Source organism: Barbus barbus (genome assembly GCF_936440315.1).
Source record: "Barbus barbus genome assembly, chromosome: 17".
Classification (NCBI taxonomy): domain Eukaryota; kingdom Metazoa; phylum Chordata; class Actinopteri; order Cypriniformes; family Cyprinidae; genus Barbus; species Barbus barbus.
In genome coordinates, this window is record NC_136745.1 from 21,373,334 (window position 1) to 21,392,634 (window position 19,301).

Consider the following 19,301-nt stretch of genomic DNA (forward strand, 5'->3'; position numbering starts at 1 on the left):
CTCATTTAAAGATTATAATGATAAAACAACTGACAACTTTATTAAGTCTAGTTGAATATAGTAAATGCTTAGTATTGGAATTATAAAGCCAAATGATTTACGGTGAGAGACATCTGGAGATGTTTATCTGTTTATGAGTAGGCCTACTGATTTTTAGCTTATAAATTATGCCTGCAATTATATTTAAGGCATTTAGTGGACAATGCTATTGTAACACAGTGATAACATTGTGGAATGTCACATAACCACACATCTATACCAAACAGGAAGAGATAGGATCTTAGGGAGGAAATGAAACGGATACTATATGAAAATGTTGGTTGTTGGACAAAATAAGTTCTATTCACACAACCCATTGTCCTCTCTATAGTTCCCTTTTTAAAAAGGAGAAGGTAGGCCTAAATAAAAACATTTTTTTTTCCATAAAACATTTGAGGTTTATTTTCTTACCTAATAAAAACATCCATTAATAAAATTAATGAAGATTACATTATGCTCAAATGATTCAGAGTCTGAGATGTAATTAAACTTTAAAATAAATATATTCAATATTTCATAAATATTCCAATTTCAAAAACATTTTTGTAATTAACTATTCATTTTTGGTATTGGAACCGGGGGCCTGTTTCACAAGTTTACCAAAGCCATGTTTATTTCAGTCTGACTTGTCGTCAACAGATTTGGTTAAAAATAAGTCAGGCTAACTGAAATAAGCCTGGCTTGTTTGGTAAACTTGTTTTAGTTCTTGTTTTCACCTCAGAAAAGGGAATTTAATATCAGTTAGACAACTGTTAGTTTCAGTTTTCCGTTGTATCATGTCTGTGATTGCATCAGCTGTGATCACTATCACAGTTTTACATTCCAGCTGTCCTGCATTGTTCTCAATTTGAAATAAAAATGTAAATTAAAGGGACTGAAACATTTTCTTAAGTACAACATTTTTAAGAATATTTATTTTTCCTTTTTTTAACAAAGTTCTTGGATACTTTTCACCAGGTTCATAAAAAATATTAAGTTAATAATTGAAGTTTAAAGTAAATGTGTTTTAAGTTTGAGTCTTAAAATGTAATTAAGCATGGCATTGCATTCTGCCTTCTGTAATAGGAATTGTAATAATATAATTTATTGTAATGTAGGACTATATGACCTCCACTAGAGAGAGCCAGAGATCTGAAGAGTTGTTGATATGGTTCAGCTAAAAACTGATGTCTGCTATTATTGGGCTATACAAGAAATTTGCACATGACAGAGGTAAATATAGGTAATTATTTAAAGGTGAAATTATGGACAATAAAGTTGGAACTAATATGATATGGGATTCTTGTATCTACTGCTGATGTGTCAAGATTAAGTATGGATTTGTTTGCTATATTGTGGAAAGAAAAGAAAAGAAAAGAAAAGAAAAGAAAAGAAAAGAAAAGAAAAGAAAAGAAAAGAAAAGAAAAGAAAAGAAAAGAGAAAAGCCTCATAGACTGTGAGCTGGATTTGTTGTCCAGTGCACGTTCAAACCATCTGGCTATACAGATGCAGCCAGGTGTAGCAAATGTTCTGCAGGCACCATAAATATTACTTAACCCATTTAGTCACAAATTGTTCCTAGCTAAGTGACTGCATGCATTTCACTTAGATAACCAAATAAAACAATATGCATGACTGCAAACAATTAACATGTAACACAATTTAATAATGTGAATCAAGTAGTTATGGGTAACACTTTACAATAATGATCCATTTAACATTACTTAACTAGTTAACTTATTCCTTTATTTGTTTAGTAGATGCTTTTATCCAAAATGACTTAAAAATTAAGAATACAATGTCAAATTGATTATCATAACACAAAAAGTAACATTATCCAAGATTAAATGCTGTATTGTTCATTAGGTTAATTTCTCACATTTAGGGTACTACATTTTTTAAATCAGAGTTGTTACTTCAAAGTTCAAATGCACTTTAAAAATCAATAACAATTAACAATTGCCTTTTTACTGACTAACAGTGCTAAATATGAAGAAAATTCTGAAAGCAATATTGTTAGTTTAGCTAATGTATAGCTAATGTTAACAAGCCTTATTGTAAAGTGTTACTGTTACTTATTTAAAGGGCTCATGAACTGAGAAACCAAAGTTCCCTTGATCTTTTGGTCATTGTATTAAAAAAACATGTAAGTTTCAGAACTCAAAACTGTTGTTAGTCTAAACAACTTATATTGAAGGCAGCCTGCCAAAATGGCAGCTTTTGGAATGTTCTACTCTATGATGTAATAGTGTGGATAAGCACCGCCTCTGCAGAATAAGATCAACATCACTGCCTGTTTAACCCCGCCCACCGATTTGCTCATGTAGTGTTTACCAGAGAGGCAAACGTGCAGGGGCCTGTACCATGAAGCCGGACTAGCTGGCTAGCCAGGTAAGTTTCAGTTTAGTTTGCACCAATCCTGGGTTTTAGGTATCATGAAAGTAGCTTGGCTTTTAGCCATGTTCATTACCATGGTAATTTACACTCCACGGCTAACCTGCTCTGGGTTAGAGATCTCAAACTGAGATTGGAACAATCAGATTTGAGCAAAGTGACACATGTCTGACACAAAAAAGTCACTCCCCCAGTTTCTCTTGATCCAAATTAAAGGTCACTAGTACTAAAAAAAATTTGGCTGGCCAAAACCAAAAATTTTGTTATTTTATATGATTTATATTATTATTATTCCATTACATACAAGCAATTTTAGTTTAACAGTTATTATAAATCATTTATTTTAAGTTAATGTTAATATATATATGATCTTCTGTAATATAGATAATGCTTTAAAAATGACTACGTGACCTTACATGTTCGAGTCTCTATCGCTGTATATTTCCTACTATATAAACTAACTTAACAAGTTTCACTTGTGACTGCACTGATAAAGCAAGATCAATTATTTTATTTGTCCTCTTTCATGAACAAGTACTTTTTTTTCATTTGAAATGCATTTAAATTCATCATATTCTTCAATCTCTTATCCTTTAGCAAAACCTTTAAACAAGGCTCGTGATTGGCTGTTTGCCAGTGATGTCACACATCCATGTTCTCCACAAACTCAGGATCAAAGCTTGAATTGACAAAGAAAGTTGATGATCAGCATGATGGTACCAACAAAGCCGGATTGGAGTGGTTTAGTTTTGTCAACTCTGAATTTGTTAATCTACCATCATGGTACAGGCCCCGGTCTATGCAGAAACCAAACGATAAAGATGGCTCTGAAGTTAACAATTTGCTGTGCAGTGCCAAGTTGTGGAAAAACAGTGTTTGTGTTGCCTTTGTTCTGATCCCAACATTAGAAAAGAGTGCATGAACTTTATTTCATTTTACAGATTCATTTACAAGCAAGGCACAATTTGACGTGGGATTTTCAAAAAGATAGAAACTAAAAGACTAAAAGTAACTGTTTTCATTACACGGTCACTATTGCTTTGTCTCTTCTTAAAGACCGTTTGATGTGCATTTTTGTAGCTATTTATGCATTTTTGACATAAATCACAGCAGCGTCCATCTGTGAGGAATGTACAATGTCAAACATACACAACTGTTAGCCAATCTTAGCAGTGGGCGTTTACTTCCGAGTCTACAATCTGCCATTCAGACAGAGCGTTCTGATGAGGGGTGTTAAAAAAAGAACAGACAAATAGCTTATTATTTCTAAATAATTATATTTTTTGATATAATCTTGATAACATTGTAACTAAGTGACCTCAGAGAACAGTACAGAAGGCAGTTCAAAGCTTATTCATTCATCTTTCAGATTTATAAATCTCATTTAAAAAAATGGACCCTTATGACTGGTTTTGTAGTCCAGGGTCACAAATATTAATCTTTACAGAGCAATATATTAAAAGTGCCTTTATCCAGGCTACCAAATTTGGAAGTTGCATCAATAACATCATCAGTACTGTATTGTGCTTTGCATGCTTCTTTTCATAAACATCATCTTCCAGATGACCAAACTGGAATGAAACAGCTCTGATTACTAGCAATATAGAAATTATTTATAAAATAGCATACATAACCTCTAATACACATTTAATGCAACTCCTTGTGAACTGTAGACTCTTCAAATGTAAAAGTAAACGGCCACAAATGCTACGACTGGTAGTAAATGAGTGATTAAGGCCCAGAATATGCATCAGAGATGATGGTGATGTGGCCCTGTCTTTCCCTCCCACTGATCTGAGCTCACAGTGCGAGAGACGCGCTGCGCCGCGCCGCGCATGCGCACACGCGTGAGGCTCAGTGTTCGCGAGAAGGACAGAACAGCAGAACAGCAACGTGTGCCTATGGCCGAACGAGCCACGGCGCTGTGAAATATCACAACAAAGAGAGTCTGACTGTAAATAATACTGGTGGAAGCGACCGAGCAGGTAAGATATCACGTCAGAACCTTTTTTAAGTAAATCAAATCTCAGCTCGTGAGGAAAGGTGTTTTTGTTGCATAGCAGCTGGTTGCACGAACAAAGCGGTCCTGACAGCAGAAGAGATAACGTTACAGTTGTTGCCTTTAACAGTCGTTAACAGCCTGTGTACTAGTTAAAGGACCTGTAGACAAGCTTAACCGCCTGTAATAAAACCAAACCGGGAACCCAAGCCTCTCTGGTGAAATACGCGTTTGGTTGTCATCGCAAAGTCAGTAACGTCGAGAAATCTATCTAACGTTACCCTTTCCTTCTTTCTGTCTATCAGGGGAAGCGCCGCATGGCTCTTCATATGAACGCTGTGGCTTGAGAGGAGGACAGTATGTTTACATGAGGGCTCTTGAGACAGAGCGCTGACCATAGAAAGATTCGCAGAGTCGGGTTGCGTTGATCGGTGAAGACATTGCCGAAGATGCTGAAGAGATTGGCCGCGCCGGCGTCATGCAGCAGCTGCCTTCTTGCCTTCCTCCTCGCCTTCGTCTCGCCCAGGTGTACGCTGTCTATCGGTGCCGACAAAACTATGGTGAACAAGGAGGATTATTATAGCGCCACGGTCAACGCCACCGTTTTGGACCATAAAGGCAATCCTAAACAGATGGTGACGAAGAATGACGGGCGCTACGGGCAGAATTCCCCCAAAACAGAGGCGAAGGGGATCGTGATCGCACCCGCTGCAGTTAATGGTGGTGAGTGTGTGTGTGTATGTGTATGTGTATGTATAAATATATAAATATATATATATATATATATATATATATATATATATATATATATATATATTTTTTTTTTTTTTTTAAACAGGCGTGCAAAAAAATTGCTTTACAGCTCTTCACTTATTAGTTAATAGCAACTCTTATTAAGCAACCCTTTTGAGGGAAAGGGCATCTTGAAACAGTCTTGAGATGGTTTGCAGGTCCTCTCTGGTCTCCTAGTCTAGGTGAACTGGGCTGCTCTTCCCTAAAGCATCGTAAGCTTAAATGCACCGTAGACCAGTTGAAACCAATGGAGCTACGATCAATTTAAGATTAATATACTTTTGTGAAACGCAGCCCTTGTCATCCTATGCGGCCAAATGAACTTAAAACCACACTGGCTGAAAAAATTCCCAAACCCCTAGTGAAACCATGGTTGGTTAGGCTGAGAGACCATCTTTTAAACTGTCTTAGGCATGGAATATATTCATAGATCATCTTGGGCCAGTAAATTACCAGCTAATGACCAGGTTGAGCTAACTAATCCAAACCAGCTAGAAACCTTGCACAGGACCTTGTTGATAATGTATTTGCATGTTGATAATGTATTTTGTCTACATGGTGAACCCAATATGTTTTTATGTTTGTTTTATTTTTTCACATTTGCAAGTATTTTAAAATCCATCTTGCTTTATGAAATGGAACAATTTTGAAAGTAATTTTAGTAAAGTGTGGGCTTGCAGATCAGAAACTTCCTGTGATATTTGACATCTTCACATGACTGTCGTGTCATTTCCTCTGTTGTGCACAAAGATAGGAGAAAACTGATGTTGAATATTTCCTACATTAAAAAGCTTCAGAAAAATTCTGCTGGTCGTTCAGTGGAGTTTCTTCATTTTCTTACACTTGATACTGACAGTTGCTGTCTGTATGACCCCTTGTGGATAGTCAGCTGCCCTGCTTTGGCTGATTCTCTTGTAATGATTCAGTAAAAAAAACTACACACTTTGTACAATATACTTACATAACCTCCCCTGAAGAGGCCCTACACCACTTTGTGCTCTGTTCTGAAAAGTCAGTGACGTAGGAGGTAAGGGACACAAGTGTGGCTTGCTTTGTTTGCAATAACAGTAATCCATCCCTTGCCCTCCTCTGCACTAAATTAGCAGCTCTTGTGTCTCAGAGCATGTTTAAGGCCCGCTTGATGCCAGCCAATGTTGCGCTATTGCTTAGCAAACTCGTGTTTAATAATCCCAGTACCGTCCATGCTCTTTGAGGCCAAAGTTGCTCTTTGCATTGCCATGGCTGCTGTCTTTATTAATCTCCCTTTTTTTAGCTGACACATTTAGGCAAATTCATCTCCATTAGCTGGACTTGTTATTCAAAATTTTGCTGAATCATTTACTTTTTCCTAAATCCTCTTGTATGTATTGAATGGCTTGAGGGAAGTGCAGTATCTATAATCATTCTTAGGCTGGCTGGTGTCGTCTTCCAGTGTTCGGATGTAAATTTCTCTCTCCCTCTCTATCCCAGTTGTTCATTTATACTCTGCTTGTTCAGGTTACAGGATGCTCAGAAATCACCAGAAATCCTTCAGACTGAGATTCTCTGTAAATCAATTATTAATCAATATTTATAGCACCATTAGAATGCTTATTGAGGTGCTGGGCACTTTGACTTGGTTTAGTGCCATTGTGGTAAGACTAAGGAAGATGAATATGTCGATATCAACCATTGCGGTCCATACTGCTGATCACAGATTTTGAGTTCTGTTTTCAAGGCTTGTTTTTGATGAGTTCAGCAGGGCAGTTTTCTGTCGTGTGTCCGTTCCTCCTTGTACCAATTTTAGCTTGCAAGCTGTTCTAGTTAACTTAGTGTGTTGAATTGACCTGAGGCAGTTGTCTGACCTACTGGTCATTATGCCAGTGAACCCAGTGGAGGTCATTAATCCTGATCCAGTCAGGAGCTGGAACAGGGACACCGGGCTCTATATTTAATGTGAAATATGTTCTCAAGGACATTAGCACATCCATCCCCCCGTTTAAAGTGAGGAAAGATACTACCCCCAAAAAGACAATAGCTAAAGAAGACATTCCATCATTTAAAAGTAAGTGTGTACAGTAAATCTAAAGCTAAACTTACACAAGTTATTCTGCTTCTTTTATTGCCATCTCAATTGGATCTGAGGCAAAGTAATGATTCTTAGCATAAGATTTTGTAAAAAGAGTCCAGAGTCCTGACATAAAGCAGTAAGACCCACTTCCTCTGTTACTCTAATCACTTTCAGACCAGGATGCTTTCTTTCTTTCTCTCTTTCTTTCTCTCTCTCTCTCTCTCTCTCTCTCTCTCTCTCTCTCTCTCTCTCTCTCTCTCTCTCTCTCTCTCTCTCTCTCTCTCGTGGGTTTGGCTTGTTTTTGTCACATAGTCTTTTGGAGTGTTAAATAACACTAATTAAACTGATTGTGATTCTCCACAGTGGGCAATACATGGATACATAGTTTAAAATGACCTCTGTTTGATACAGAAAAATGCCATATTTTATATGAAATTGAAAAACTCAAAATTGAAATCAGAACAAAATCAAATTGGACAATTCTTGTATTTTATGGAATATTTATTATAAATTATTTATTTGTGCACATCAATATTTTTTATTTATTTATGTGCCCTTGTAGTAGGAATTAACAAATGGCAATGATTCAGCCAACATGGACATAGATATAACTCAGATATGCACCAAAATAAGGATAAAAATAGTTTGATGGTGGTTTTAAGTTTGACTGAAATAATGATAGTAATAGTAATAGCCTATGTGCTGTTTTTGAGAAAGTTCTTATTATTCTAATTTGTTATTTAATATTAACGCATATACCGTCTGTCTGCCGCCACCCATGTTACATCAAGCACACTCCGATTTGTATTTTTAACTTTGGGGTTTCCATTAATTGTCCATTTATTAGCATTTTTTTCTGTCACTACTCACTAACTGGTCATAGTATCTACAGAATTACGGTAGTTAATCTTGAAACTGGGCATATCGCAATTCATACGTGTTTAACATTTATATTTCTAAATGCAAACAGCCGTAAACGCATTCATCCCTGCAATGTGTGCATGCTGCACTTAAAAAGCCCTGAATTTAAGTACGTTCAACATTTGGCAGATCACAGGTTTAAGACAAATATCGGCTGATACCGATCAGTCCATCCTTATTTGCTTTCATTTCACTTATAAACCATCAAAGAACAGGTTTTTGAAAGCAGTTGCTGAACCTTGATAACTGTCAATCACCAATAACGTTTGAGCTCCGGCACTAAACAGAACATAAGATTGTGCAGTATTTGTCTTTGAAAAACTACTAAGTCACTATAAGCCTCAGTGAGCCTGTCTTATACAGAAAAAAACAAGCATCTCCCTGCTTCCTTTTTGACTGCTTCAAGATTATATTTCCTCAGGAGACCTCAATGTATTCGACTGACCTCTGTTTATCTCTTCTCCTGCCCCTCATATAGCTTACCGGTGGCTCATCAGTCTAAACAAGGTGGTGAACCCAAAAATATGATCTAATATTAGCTCTTAGTTCATCCCATTGAAAGAGAGAAAAGGAGATCAGATAGAAGGAGTGCAGGTCTTGTGACTCACCATTTTCTTTTTCACTCAATTCTCTCAGTTTCCCCACCAGCTGCTCCTATCATTAGGGGTCTGGCAACATAACAAACCACACTTAGCTAATGGGTAGTGAGACAGAAAATCACCTGCCAATATGCAGAGGTAACTTAGTGTCCAATAAAAGCCAGTCCAGCAAAGCCCCCAATCAGACATGAAGCATCAAGCCAAAGAGATACTGTAGCAGCCTCAAACAAGACTGTGGCCAGTGGGAAGTGATGCATATTTGTGGTCATAAGCATCCTGTAGCTTGATTCCCAGTGCATAGGGATTTATGACGCTTGAACAAGCCCAAATGGCATAGTAAATGACCCCAACATAAGGGCTAATTAGATTCGCTCCAGGTCATGTGCACCAATGGGCAAGTGACCCCATGGTCCATCTTTATCAAGTAGGCTAATACTTCCTGTAGAGTTTGTGTAGATTGAAAGTATTATTTGTGTCATTTAAAAAGTTAGTTAGAGATATAAACTTGAACCTACACTATCTGTACGTGTTTCTTTTCTCATATAGGTTTTTCTTTATTTCAGTTTCTTTCATGTTGAAGATACTATAAGAAGAGAAAGATAGTGGTTAGAGTGGTATCCCATAAAAATTATATTCACAGATATTGGATATTAAATTGGAGTTTTTTCATACAATAATGTTTGTTTGAAGCATTCCATCTCATATTGTTAAGACATTTCAATTTTTTTCCTTCCTATCCTTCTTAAAGAAATAGCTTAGTTCACCCAAAAATAAAAACGTTCTGACCAATTTCTCAGACTCGTACCATCCGAGGTGTAGATGAGTTTGTTTCTTTATATTTGGAGAAATTTAGCATTACACCAATGCATCTTCTGCAGTGAGTGGGTGCCATCAGATAGCTGATAAAAACATCACAATAAACCACAAGTAATCCACACATTTTTCTATAAATATATGAAGTAATCCTTTAAAGTGCAGGAACAAAATGGTAACCTAAAAATTTTAATATCTCAATAAAATTTAAACTATTATTTAATATCTTTGAATGAACTTAAATATGTTAGTTTATACCAACAAAAAGTTTTATGGGTTAAATCAGTTGAAGTTAACTGCAGGTTGGAGTGTGAGAGTTTTTTTTTTTTTAAAGTCTCACGTGACGTGTAAACAGTTAATTGATTTGCTATTACCCAAAGAAGAACAGAAAACTCCATTTGTTGAAAGAAACAGATGAAAGAACGTACAGGAACCATGTGACGTGCCATATGCTTCTAATTGATCCAGGCAGGAAATGTAAGCTGGAGTAATGTTGGGACATTGATTGCAGTGGTGTTGTTGTCATATGAAGTCAGGTTGGAGAGGGCCAGCAGGGTTGAGGAAGTAAATTGGCTGCCTTTGTTTTTCTTAATACCCATGATTTTCCTCGGTGTGGGTGCGTGTGCATGGGGTAATGTATTCTTATTTGAGATGAACACAATGTTAGGAGATGAGCTGCAGAGGATCAAATTAGTATCGTGTCTGAACCTAGTTTGTAGTGATCCGGTAAAGATTTACTGTAAACCAGGTTGATATTCACAAAAATGCTTAATGGGTTTTGTGGCTCTTCTGAACATGTCTGTAATAACATTATGGTAGATTTTATTTGTTTTTGAAGAAGCACTTTAAATTATCCCTTAAAGTCTCCGTGCAGTTAGCGATTGCTTGAGCTGAACCTTAGTTCTTTCTGCTCTGTATCACAAGACATTTGGAGTTCTCAAAAATTTGCCACCAAGTTCTACGAAAGACACTTGGAGAAGGCACAAGCTGCTCATATTTTACTATGTTTTTGTCCCTTTGGTTTTACTACCACAGCATAGAACAGCACTTGCGTGTACATGCATGTTTGCATCAGAGAAAATGTAGTGATCTGTTCATTAAACAATTTCTGCTGAGTGAAATACTTTATGCTACGGCTTGAACGATTAGTCGACATTTCGACCGTTGTTGACAATAAAAAATGTTTGACAAATTTTCATTGTCGAGTAGTCGTTTGATCTCATGTGACCCAATATAAGAGCCTGCAATAATGCAGTTTGACCAGTGCAGTGCTGTAACGTGTGACTGTAATGGAATGCAAACGCAGATGAACCAGATGCTGCAGAGAGCGGCGTTTATAGGATTATATAAATATGTGCTGCATGCTTTCCTCGAAATGCATGCAGCAAAACTGTCAGAGGTGTGAAAACAGCCATTAAAAAAGCATCTGATCATAGCGATTTGGATATTTTTGTAACAGCTCTTCAATCAGCACTCCAGTCACGTTTATTTATGTAGCGCTTTATACAATAATATAAGCAGCTTTACAGTATTAAATATAACAAAGTGTCAGTGTCGCGTTCAGTTAGGATCACTATAGTTACTAAGCAGCTCTGCAGTGTAGAGCTAGTTAGTGATAAAATCTGTTTTAATAGTGAATGCAATCAATCAATAATAAAACATATTACTACATTAAAATGATAGTTAGTTTGCAGATTAAAGCCCAGGACTGTTTCAATTCCTATAACACTACAAAGTGTTTTAAGAGAGTTAATGGTGTGAATAAAATTATGTATCCAAAAATAAAATGTCTTATCACTTACCTTTATTTTGTTCCATATCCATATGACTTACAAAAAGAGAATGATGCATCAGTCAATTAGTTTTTTTTTTCATACAGTTAATTAAATGGAGAATGAGAGTCTCTATGTCTGTCATCTCATTTTGTGTGTCAAATGTATTTTTGTATTGTAAAAGATAATTGTAATTGTACAATAATAATATAATTTTGAATTTTTTTAAAAAGCTGAAGTGATTACCTTGTTTTATTTAGTTAGAAAATGTGTAACTCAATATTTTGACTAATTATAAAAGCTAAAGAATGGAACAAAGCCCACTGATTGGAGAAATAAGTATTAAAGTAAAGTAAAGTCGTGACGTATTGTCAAGTATGGTGACCCATACTCGAAATTGGTGCTCTGCGTTTAACCCATCCAAGTGCACACACACAGCAGTGAGTAGTGAACAAATGCACACACACACACATACACACACACACCGTGAACACACACCCGGAGCAGTGGGCAGCCATGCTGCGGCGCCCGGGGAGCAATTGGGGGTTCGGTGCCTTGCTCAAGGGCACCTCAGTCGTGGTATTGAGGGTGGAGAGAGCGCTGGACATTCACTTCCCCCACCTACAATCCCTGCCGGCCGGGGACTCGAACCCGCAACCTTCGGATGACGAGTCCGACTCTCTAACCATTAGGCCACGACTTCCCCACATTGATTAGTTGATTAATCATTGTAATAATCGATGGATTAATTGATTATTAAAATAATAGTTTGTTGCAGCCTTACTTTATAATATAACAGGCCAAATATTTGTTATCGACAGTGAGGTAATTCCTGTTATGCAGGACATTTTGAACTCTGTAACATGCTTGTTTTAATTTAAGAATTGGTTTATTTTGGAAATATAATTTCAGAAATATGCTATACTTTATATTAAAGTACTAATATTTAGCATTAGAGTTGGCTTACTAGAGTGTAAACTTTTGGAATGTTTATGTCATACAAATTAATTTTATCATACAAGATAGAATGTTACAGAGGGAAACAAACCCAACTGACACCTCAAAACATTCCAGAATTCATCAAATTGTCTCTCCCTCGTAGAGGATGTCATTAAAGGGATAGTTCACCCAAAAATTTAAATGTGATGTCTATCTGCTTACCCCCAGGACATCCAAGATAAAGGTGACTTTATTTCTTCAGTAGAACACAAATAAAGATTTTTTTTATTTTTTTTACTCAAACCGTTGCAGTCTGTCAGTCATATAATGTCAGTCAATGGTGCTCACGGCTTTGAGAGAAGAAAAAAAAAAACATACACAGACAAAACCAAATTAAACCCTGTGGCTCATGACGATACATTGAGGTCTAAAGACACAAAATGATCGGTCTGTGCAAGAAACTGAACAATATTTATATAATTTTTTACCTCTGATCCGCCGCCTGGTCCAACTGTCCTGAGCTCGTACACACAACAGCCGGCACGTGACGTGTCGTCATCTTCTTCTTGCTTTACGGCGGATCGCAGACTTATAAGTGCTTTACTGCCACCTATCTCCTAATTGAGATTGTAGATCAGGGGTTTTCAACCTTTTAGGACATGCGCCCCCCCAAGTTTGTCTAATTTCACTAATTTCAATATATAAATATATATATTTACGCACACACGACTGGAAACCATAAAGTTTGTAAAACATTTACAACTGATGAGTAGTTTACACTTTAGATTAGGGGATGCAGAAAGCTTTGTAAATGATTTATAATGTTTATTGAGATAATAGTACAATGTTGACATTTCAATGATCTATAAGTGATTAATAATATATTAACTATTAACTATTAACCATTAAGGATCTGTTTGATTATTTCATGATGCTATTTTTAAAGATAACTTATGACAGATTTATAAATTGTTAGCATATACTTAATCATTTGTGAATGTATAGTTATGTTTTGTAAATGATTAGTTCATCATCATCTAATCACTTGTAAATGATTCAAAACTTATTCTACAAAACATAGATAAAAATATTAACATATCAATTATTAATCATCTATGAATGCATAGTCATGTTTTGTAAATGATTAGTTCATCATTAGCTAATTACTTGTAAATGACTTTTAAATGAATTAACAAAACATACACAAATTGTTAGCATATCACTTATTAATTGCTTATGAATGTTTTGTAAACGATTAGTTAATCATTAACTAATCACTTATAAATGACTTATAACTGGACGTTATTATAAAGTGTTACCATTTTTATATTTATTAGACTTTCATAAAATAACTTCTAATTTAAGTAAACTTATTATGTTATTAATAAGTATTAATAACAATCTTATTTTGGGTGCTGTTTCTTTAAGAACTGCCGCTGCCGAACATGACACAGATCTCACACGCATCGTATTTTCTCTCAACTCTCTTTACCTTTTCTGACCCAATTCAATGAGCTGGGCTGCTTTTCCCAAAAGCATTGTAAGCCTAAGTTGATCGTAGCTCCATTTCAATGGGTCTACGATGTACTTAAGCTTATGATGCTTTTTGGAAACGCAGCCCTGATTAGTTGAATCGGGTATGTTAGATGAGGGAGACAGTGCTGGGCTGCTCCAGGACAGTTTTGAAATCCATTTCAGAGTTGTGACTCATATAGCCTAATACATACATGCACAGTTTTAAGGCAGCTTTAATCACCTTCATGACTTAACTGACCACGACATTGCATGTACTCGTTTCTTTCGCTCTTTGATATGAGATGATAAAGGCTGCAGCGCGCGCCGGCACCTTTGTGCGTGCAATTGAAGAGCGCGCACCGAGTATAGTATTCCATGCTTGTTTGATGTCTCCTGTTTGATGTGCTCATAAAGACGTTCGGAGAATAATTTGGCAAGAAAAAAGAGACAGAAGCAGCAGTTGTGAGTGGGGTGGCCAACACTAGCCCTGCCCCTGCGTAAACGGCGTTAAATATTTTTATCATGTTAAACTGAAAAAAATTAATCGCCTGCGTTAACGCGCTAATTTTGACAGCTCTAATATACATTTTATTTATGTATATATATAATGAAAACAATACTGATTTTATATATACTGTATAACATGTAATAATATTTAGTATTTTCACATCTAGGTGGAACAGATTGCAATTTGCACTACTGTCTGTTCAAATTAAATGAAAATAAAACTGAGCATAGTAGATTTCTTCTGTTGTACTGAAATCGTATCGAACTGTGAACCTCGAACCGAGGTACGTACCGAACCGTGACATCTGTGTACCAGATGCCACCTCTAATATATATAATATACAGTCCTGGTGAGAATTATTGGCACCCATGGTAAATGTGATCAAAGAAGGCTGTGAAAATTAATCTGCATTGTTAGTCCTTTTGATCTTTTATTTTAAAAATTCACAAAAATCGAACCTTTCATTGGATAATAATAATTTAAAATGGGGGGGAAATATCATTATGAAATAAATGTTTTTTCTCTAATACACATTGGCCACAATTAATGGCACCCTTGTATTCAATACTTTTTGAAACCTCCATTTGCCAGTTTAACAGCTCTAAATTTTCTCCTATAATGCTTAATGAGGTTAGATAACACCTGACAAGAGATCAGAGACCATTCCTTCATCCAGAATCTCTCCAGATCCTTCAGATTCACATCTCCATGATGGTGCTTCTTCTCTTCAGTTCACCTCACTCATTTTCTACAGGGTTCAGGTCAGAGGACTGGAATGGCCATAGCAGAAGCTTGGTTTTGTGCTCAGTGACCCATTTTTGTGTTGTTTTTGAGGTTTGTGTTTGGATTATTGTCCGGTTGGAAGATCCAAACATGGCCCATTATAAGATTTCTAACAGAGTCCGTCAGATTTTTTTTATCTGTTGGTATTTGATAGAATCCATGATGCCATGTATCCAAACAAGATGTTCGGGACCTCCAGCAGAAATATAGGCCCACAACATTAAAAATACAGCAGAATATTTCATCACACATGGGGTACTTTTTATTCCTGTGTTCACCAAACCCATCTTGAGTGTTTTCTGCTAAAAAGCTCATTTTTTTGTTTCATCTGACCATAGAAGCCAGTCCCATTTGAAGTTCCAGTCATGTCTGATAACTGAATATGCTGGAGTTTGTTTTTGGATGAGCTAGGAGAATTTTTCTTGAAACCCTCCTGAACACCATGTGGTGATGTAGTTGCTGTTTGACAATTATTTTTTTTTTAAGATTTTCTTACCCCGAGACTCAACTATTTTCTGCAATTCTCCAGCTGTGATCCTTGAAGAGTCTTTAGTCACTCAAACTCTCCTCCTCACCGTGCATTAGGATGATATAGTCACACGTCCTCTTCCAGGCAGTTTCGTAACATTTTATGTTGATTTGAAATTGATGGTGGAAATGGGAATTTTCACTGCTCTAGCTCTTTTCTTAAAGCCACTTCACTAATTTGTGAAGCTCAATTATCTTTTGCTGCACATCAGAAATATATTCTTTGGTTTTTCTCATTGTGATGGATGATTAAGGGAATTTGGGCTTTGTTTTCCGTCCTATTTATATTTCTGTGAAACAGAAAGCCATAATTTTATGTTTATAATCACCCTGGAGTGCTCAAAATTGTGAATATGAATGGGAATATACTTCAGAGATATTTTACTCATAAGAATTTCTAGGGGTACCAATAATTGTGTCCAGCGTGTATTTGAGAAACATTTCATAATGATATTTCCCCCATTTTCAATTGTTTTAGTTCAATAAAGGTTCGATTTTTGTGATTTATTTTTTTAAAATAAAAGATGAAAATGATTAATAATGCAGGTTTATTTTCAGAGCCTTCTTTGATTATATTTACCAAGGGTGCCAATAATTCTGACCACGACTGTATAATATACATACTCTCCCTCGTTTTAGCATGTCTTCTGCTGCAAACTTTACTTCTTAGCACCCAGATTTAAATACAGATGTGATGTGCCTTGTCATCATCAACAGTTCTCATGTGCACTTCTGTCAGGAGGATTGACCTACATATCAGTCTAAAAGGGTTTTCTGTTGTGTAGTTCTGCTTTGGATGAATGACTCGGCATCTGTCTGAAAGCTTTTCCTGGAATTTAATGTGTGCTCTATGTAATCAGAGCCGATCCTTCGTTTTTGAATTTGACCAGTGGTTATGAAAACATGAATTATCATTTCTTTTAATGCGGTGCGCTGTCACGTTCTCTGTGTAAAAATCAGTCAAATCTTGTAATGTGAATGTCGTACAGTCTCTTGCTTTCTTAGCCGCGGAAGAGATACTGTTTCTCGAGTGCTTTCCGTGAGATTGAGACGGAGTGAAACACGGACAAATGTGTTTCACCCCCCCCTCCAGTTTTGCATAGGGCCACCAGAGGTCTAGGATCGGCACTGTATGCAATATTGTGTAAAGTGATTAAAACTACTCATTGTAGATTAACCTGAAAATTGTTCTTGGTGTGATGCAAATATCACATTCTGTTTCAGATATAGCATAAGAACAGGTTTCAGCTGTTCAGGTTTGCAAAAACAAGTGGTATCTTTCTGACTCCCACAGCGAGAGATGAGAGATACCTCGCTGAGATATGGGTTATTGTGATGTTTGTATGGTTGCAGTGCAGCTGGTCTGATGGTAGGATTTTGTTGCTTCTGCTGATGGTATCTAGCATTCCTAAGCTTGCACATGTCGTGGTTGTCTGTCGTGGTTATGCAGACAATGTTAGAGCTAGAAAAATAAAGATAAAAATGAAGGCTGTCTTGAAAGAAGCAGATGTGTTCTGCACATACTTTATGATTTTATTTTATGTTTGAAACTGTTTTATTTCTAGTTGAGAAGTATCCGTTTAGGATTGTTTTCGGAGTTTTTTGTCTAAAAATTAGTAGTGCAAAGGTGAATAATGTGCTTTCAACAGGAAGTAACAATGTTATGTACAATATTCCAGATTTTCAAATTGTCTATGCTTTGTAATTGTCTGTGACTTCAGTTGTCTATTTTTTCCATGTAGATTTAATTTTTCATGCATGCAGACTGTTAAGTCATTGTATATTCAGACCAAGCTGTTCACATATGCAAAGGCATTACAATAGTTATTTATGATCATGATACCCAAGTATCATATGATATTGGATCATATTTTAATTATATATATACAATTTACACCAAAAATTTACATAATATTGCATTGTGTTTTAATGCATATTTTAATTGTATGTTTCCCTCTAAAATTAGTTGTCAGACCTTTTGTTGATGACCCCTGGTATAGATGGCATTTAACTTGGTATTCATTAAAGTTAAGGAAGTTCAGATATCGAAATAGCAGAGATATCAAATTGCAGCTTTACATTTGTTTTTCAACATGAATTCTTTTGTTTAGTTTATGGCTGAGTTGTTGACTTGATTGTATGTAATGTAGCTTTAGAAATATGCACCAATAATAATTAATGCTGATGTGTCCCCACTGCCCGGTGGTGACAAGCAGACTGGGGTCAGATACACAGGATCAATTCAGTTTAAAACTCGCACTGATCAACTCTCATGCCCCACATCGTCTGATTAGAATTAATGGAGACGGGTTTCTAGGAAGCACATGTCCTTCGGCACTGCATTTAATTTGTGAAAACCATAATGCTCTGACTAGCTATTGGACAAGATCCCGATTTGATTTGCAGACAATCTGTTCGTCCTAGCTAATGATTGGCGGAAATGACCTAGTGCCAGATTGCTTGACCAGCTTCTGAACCAGTGTTATTGGCTCTGAAAATATGGGTCATGTCCAGAACAGCTGATAACATTTCCAATAGAATCGTGTTGTGATATTTATGTTCATGTCTTCTTTATAAGAAATGTAAGTGTATTTTGCAGCTACATGGTTGAGTGATGTAGTAATGATGCAGTAACGGCAAAGCCCTCATAACAGGATCTCATTTGGATGACTGCATTGACTTTTATCTCATGTTCTGCATTAGAAATTCTCCACATTTTACTAGAGAGCAGAGAGTGGACATGTGAGAACTGTATTTGAATGTTTCTTGTTTTGCATTTGTCCATTTGCAGGCTTTGCATGTAGTTCATTTAAATGTTAATGCAATGAAATAATGAAAACAGACAGACATTGTTTATTTCTCTTTTCTAAGATCAGAAAAAACCTGATTTTACCAGCTTTTACTTGGTAGTATGGTAGCTTCTTGTCGAGCATGAGTCATTATGTTGAAATAATTTCTGGTTGTGTATTAAGTAGAGCAAGACTGAAAAGATACTTTAACAAGGACTTCTCACTGCTGTAGATGACATATATGACATAGAGTTTAATCCATCTCAATTCTCCAGCAAGACATCTTATTAAAAATACTTTTAAAATTGTGTGCACATTCCTGCACTTTTGCCCTAAGATCATGGATTAGTCTGAAGGATAAGTAACCAATTGTATCATATTTTATGCAGATGACTTAATTCTTAGGAGAAACTAAAGGAAAGGAGAAAATTACAAAGATAATGATACTGTATGGATTTTATTTGTTTCTGTTTCTTTGGTGCTATGTTCTCCAGGACTTTGAGCTGTTGTTACCATATGATGACTAGCCAAACTGATGGCATTGCTGCTGATGAATTTCTCACATAGTTCTCTGACAGATGGAGAGTTTTGGCATTTTTCATGAATTGGATACAGTTTAATAATGCAGTCCTCTTTAAAAAGGGGATTTTATTCTGTCTCACATCAGAAGGGTTGACTCTTGTTGTATCCAACAATCATGCGCCAATGTCATAAGTCTGTCAAATCGAATTTATATTTTATTCTGTATAATTATATTTTAATTAATAAAATGTAATACCATAAATGTTATATTTTGGTGGATCGTAGCTTTTGTGTACAACCTTATTAACCCATGATTGACTCTCTTAATTAAGTTCAACCTTTCTGCCATGTTCCAGTTA

The 19,301-nt window shown here is 36.1% G+C and overlaps 1 protein-coding gene across 2 annotated transcripts in view; it reads left to right on the plus strand.

Moving 5' to 3' along the window:
* The first annotated feature begins 4,253 nt into the window (after positions 1-4,253).
* LOC306883381 (E3 ubiquitin-protein ligase RNF130-like) overlaps positions 4,254-19,301 on the plus strand; it is a 47,088-nt gene continuing 32,040 nt past the window's right edge. For both annotated transcript variants that reach the window (XM_079438586.1, XM_079438585.1), the window contains exons 1-2: positions 4,254-4,397; positions 4,717-5,134. In XM_079438586.1, coding sequence (XP_079294712.1) covers positions 4,861-5,134 — 274 coding nt within the window. In that variant the 5' untranslated portion in view covers positions 4,254-4,397; positions 4,717-4,860. The remainder of the gene's footprint in view (positions 4,398-4,716; positions 5,135-19,301) is intronic.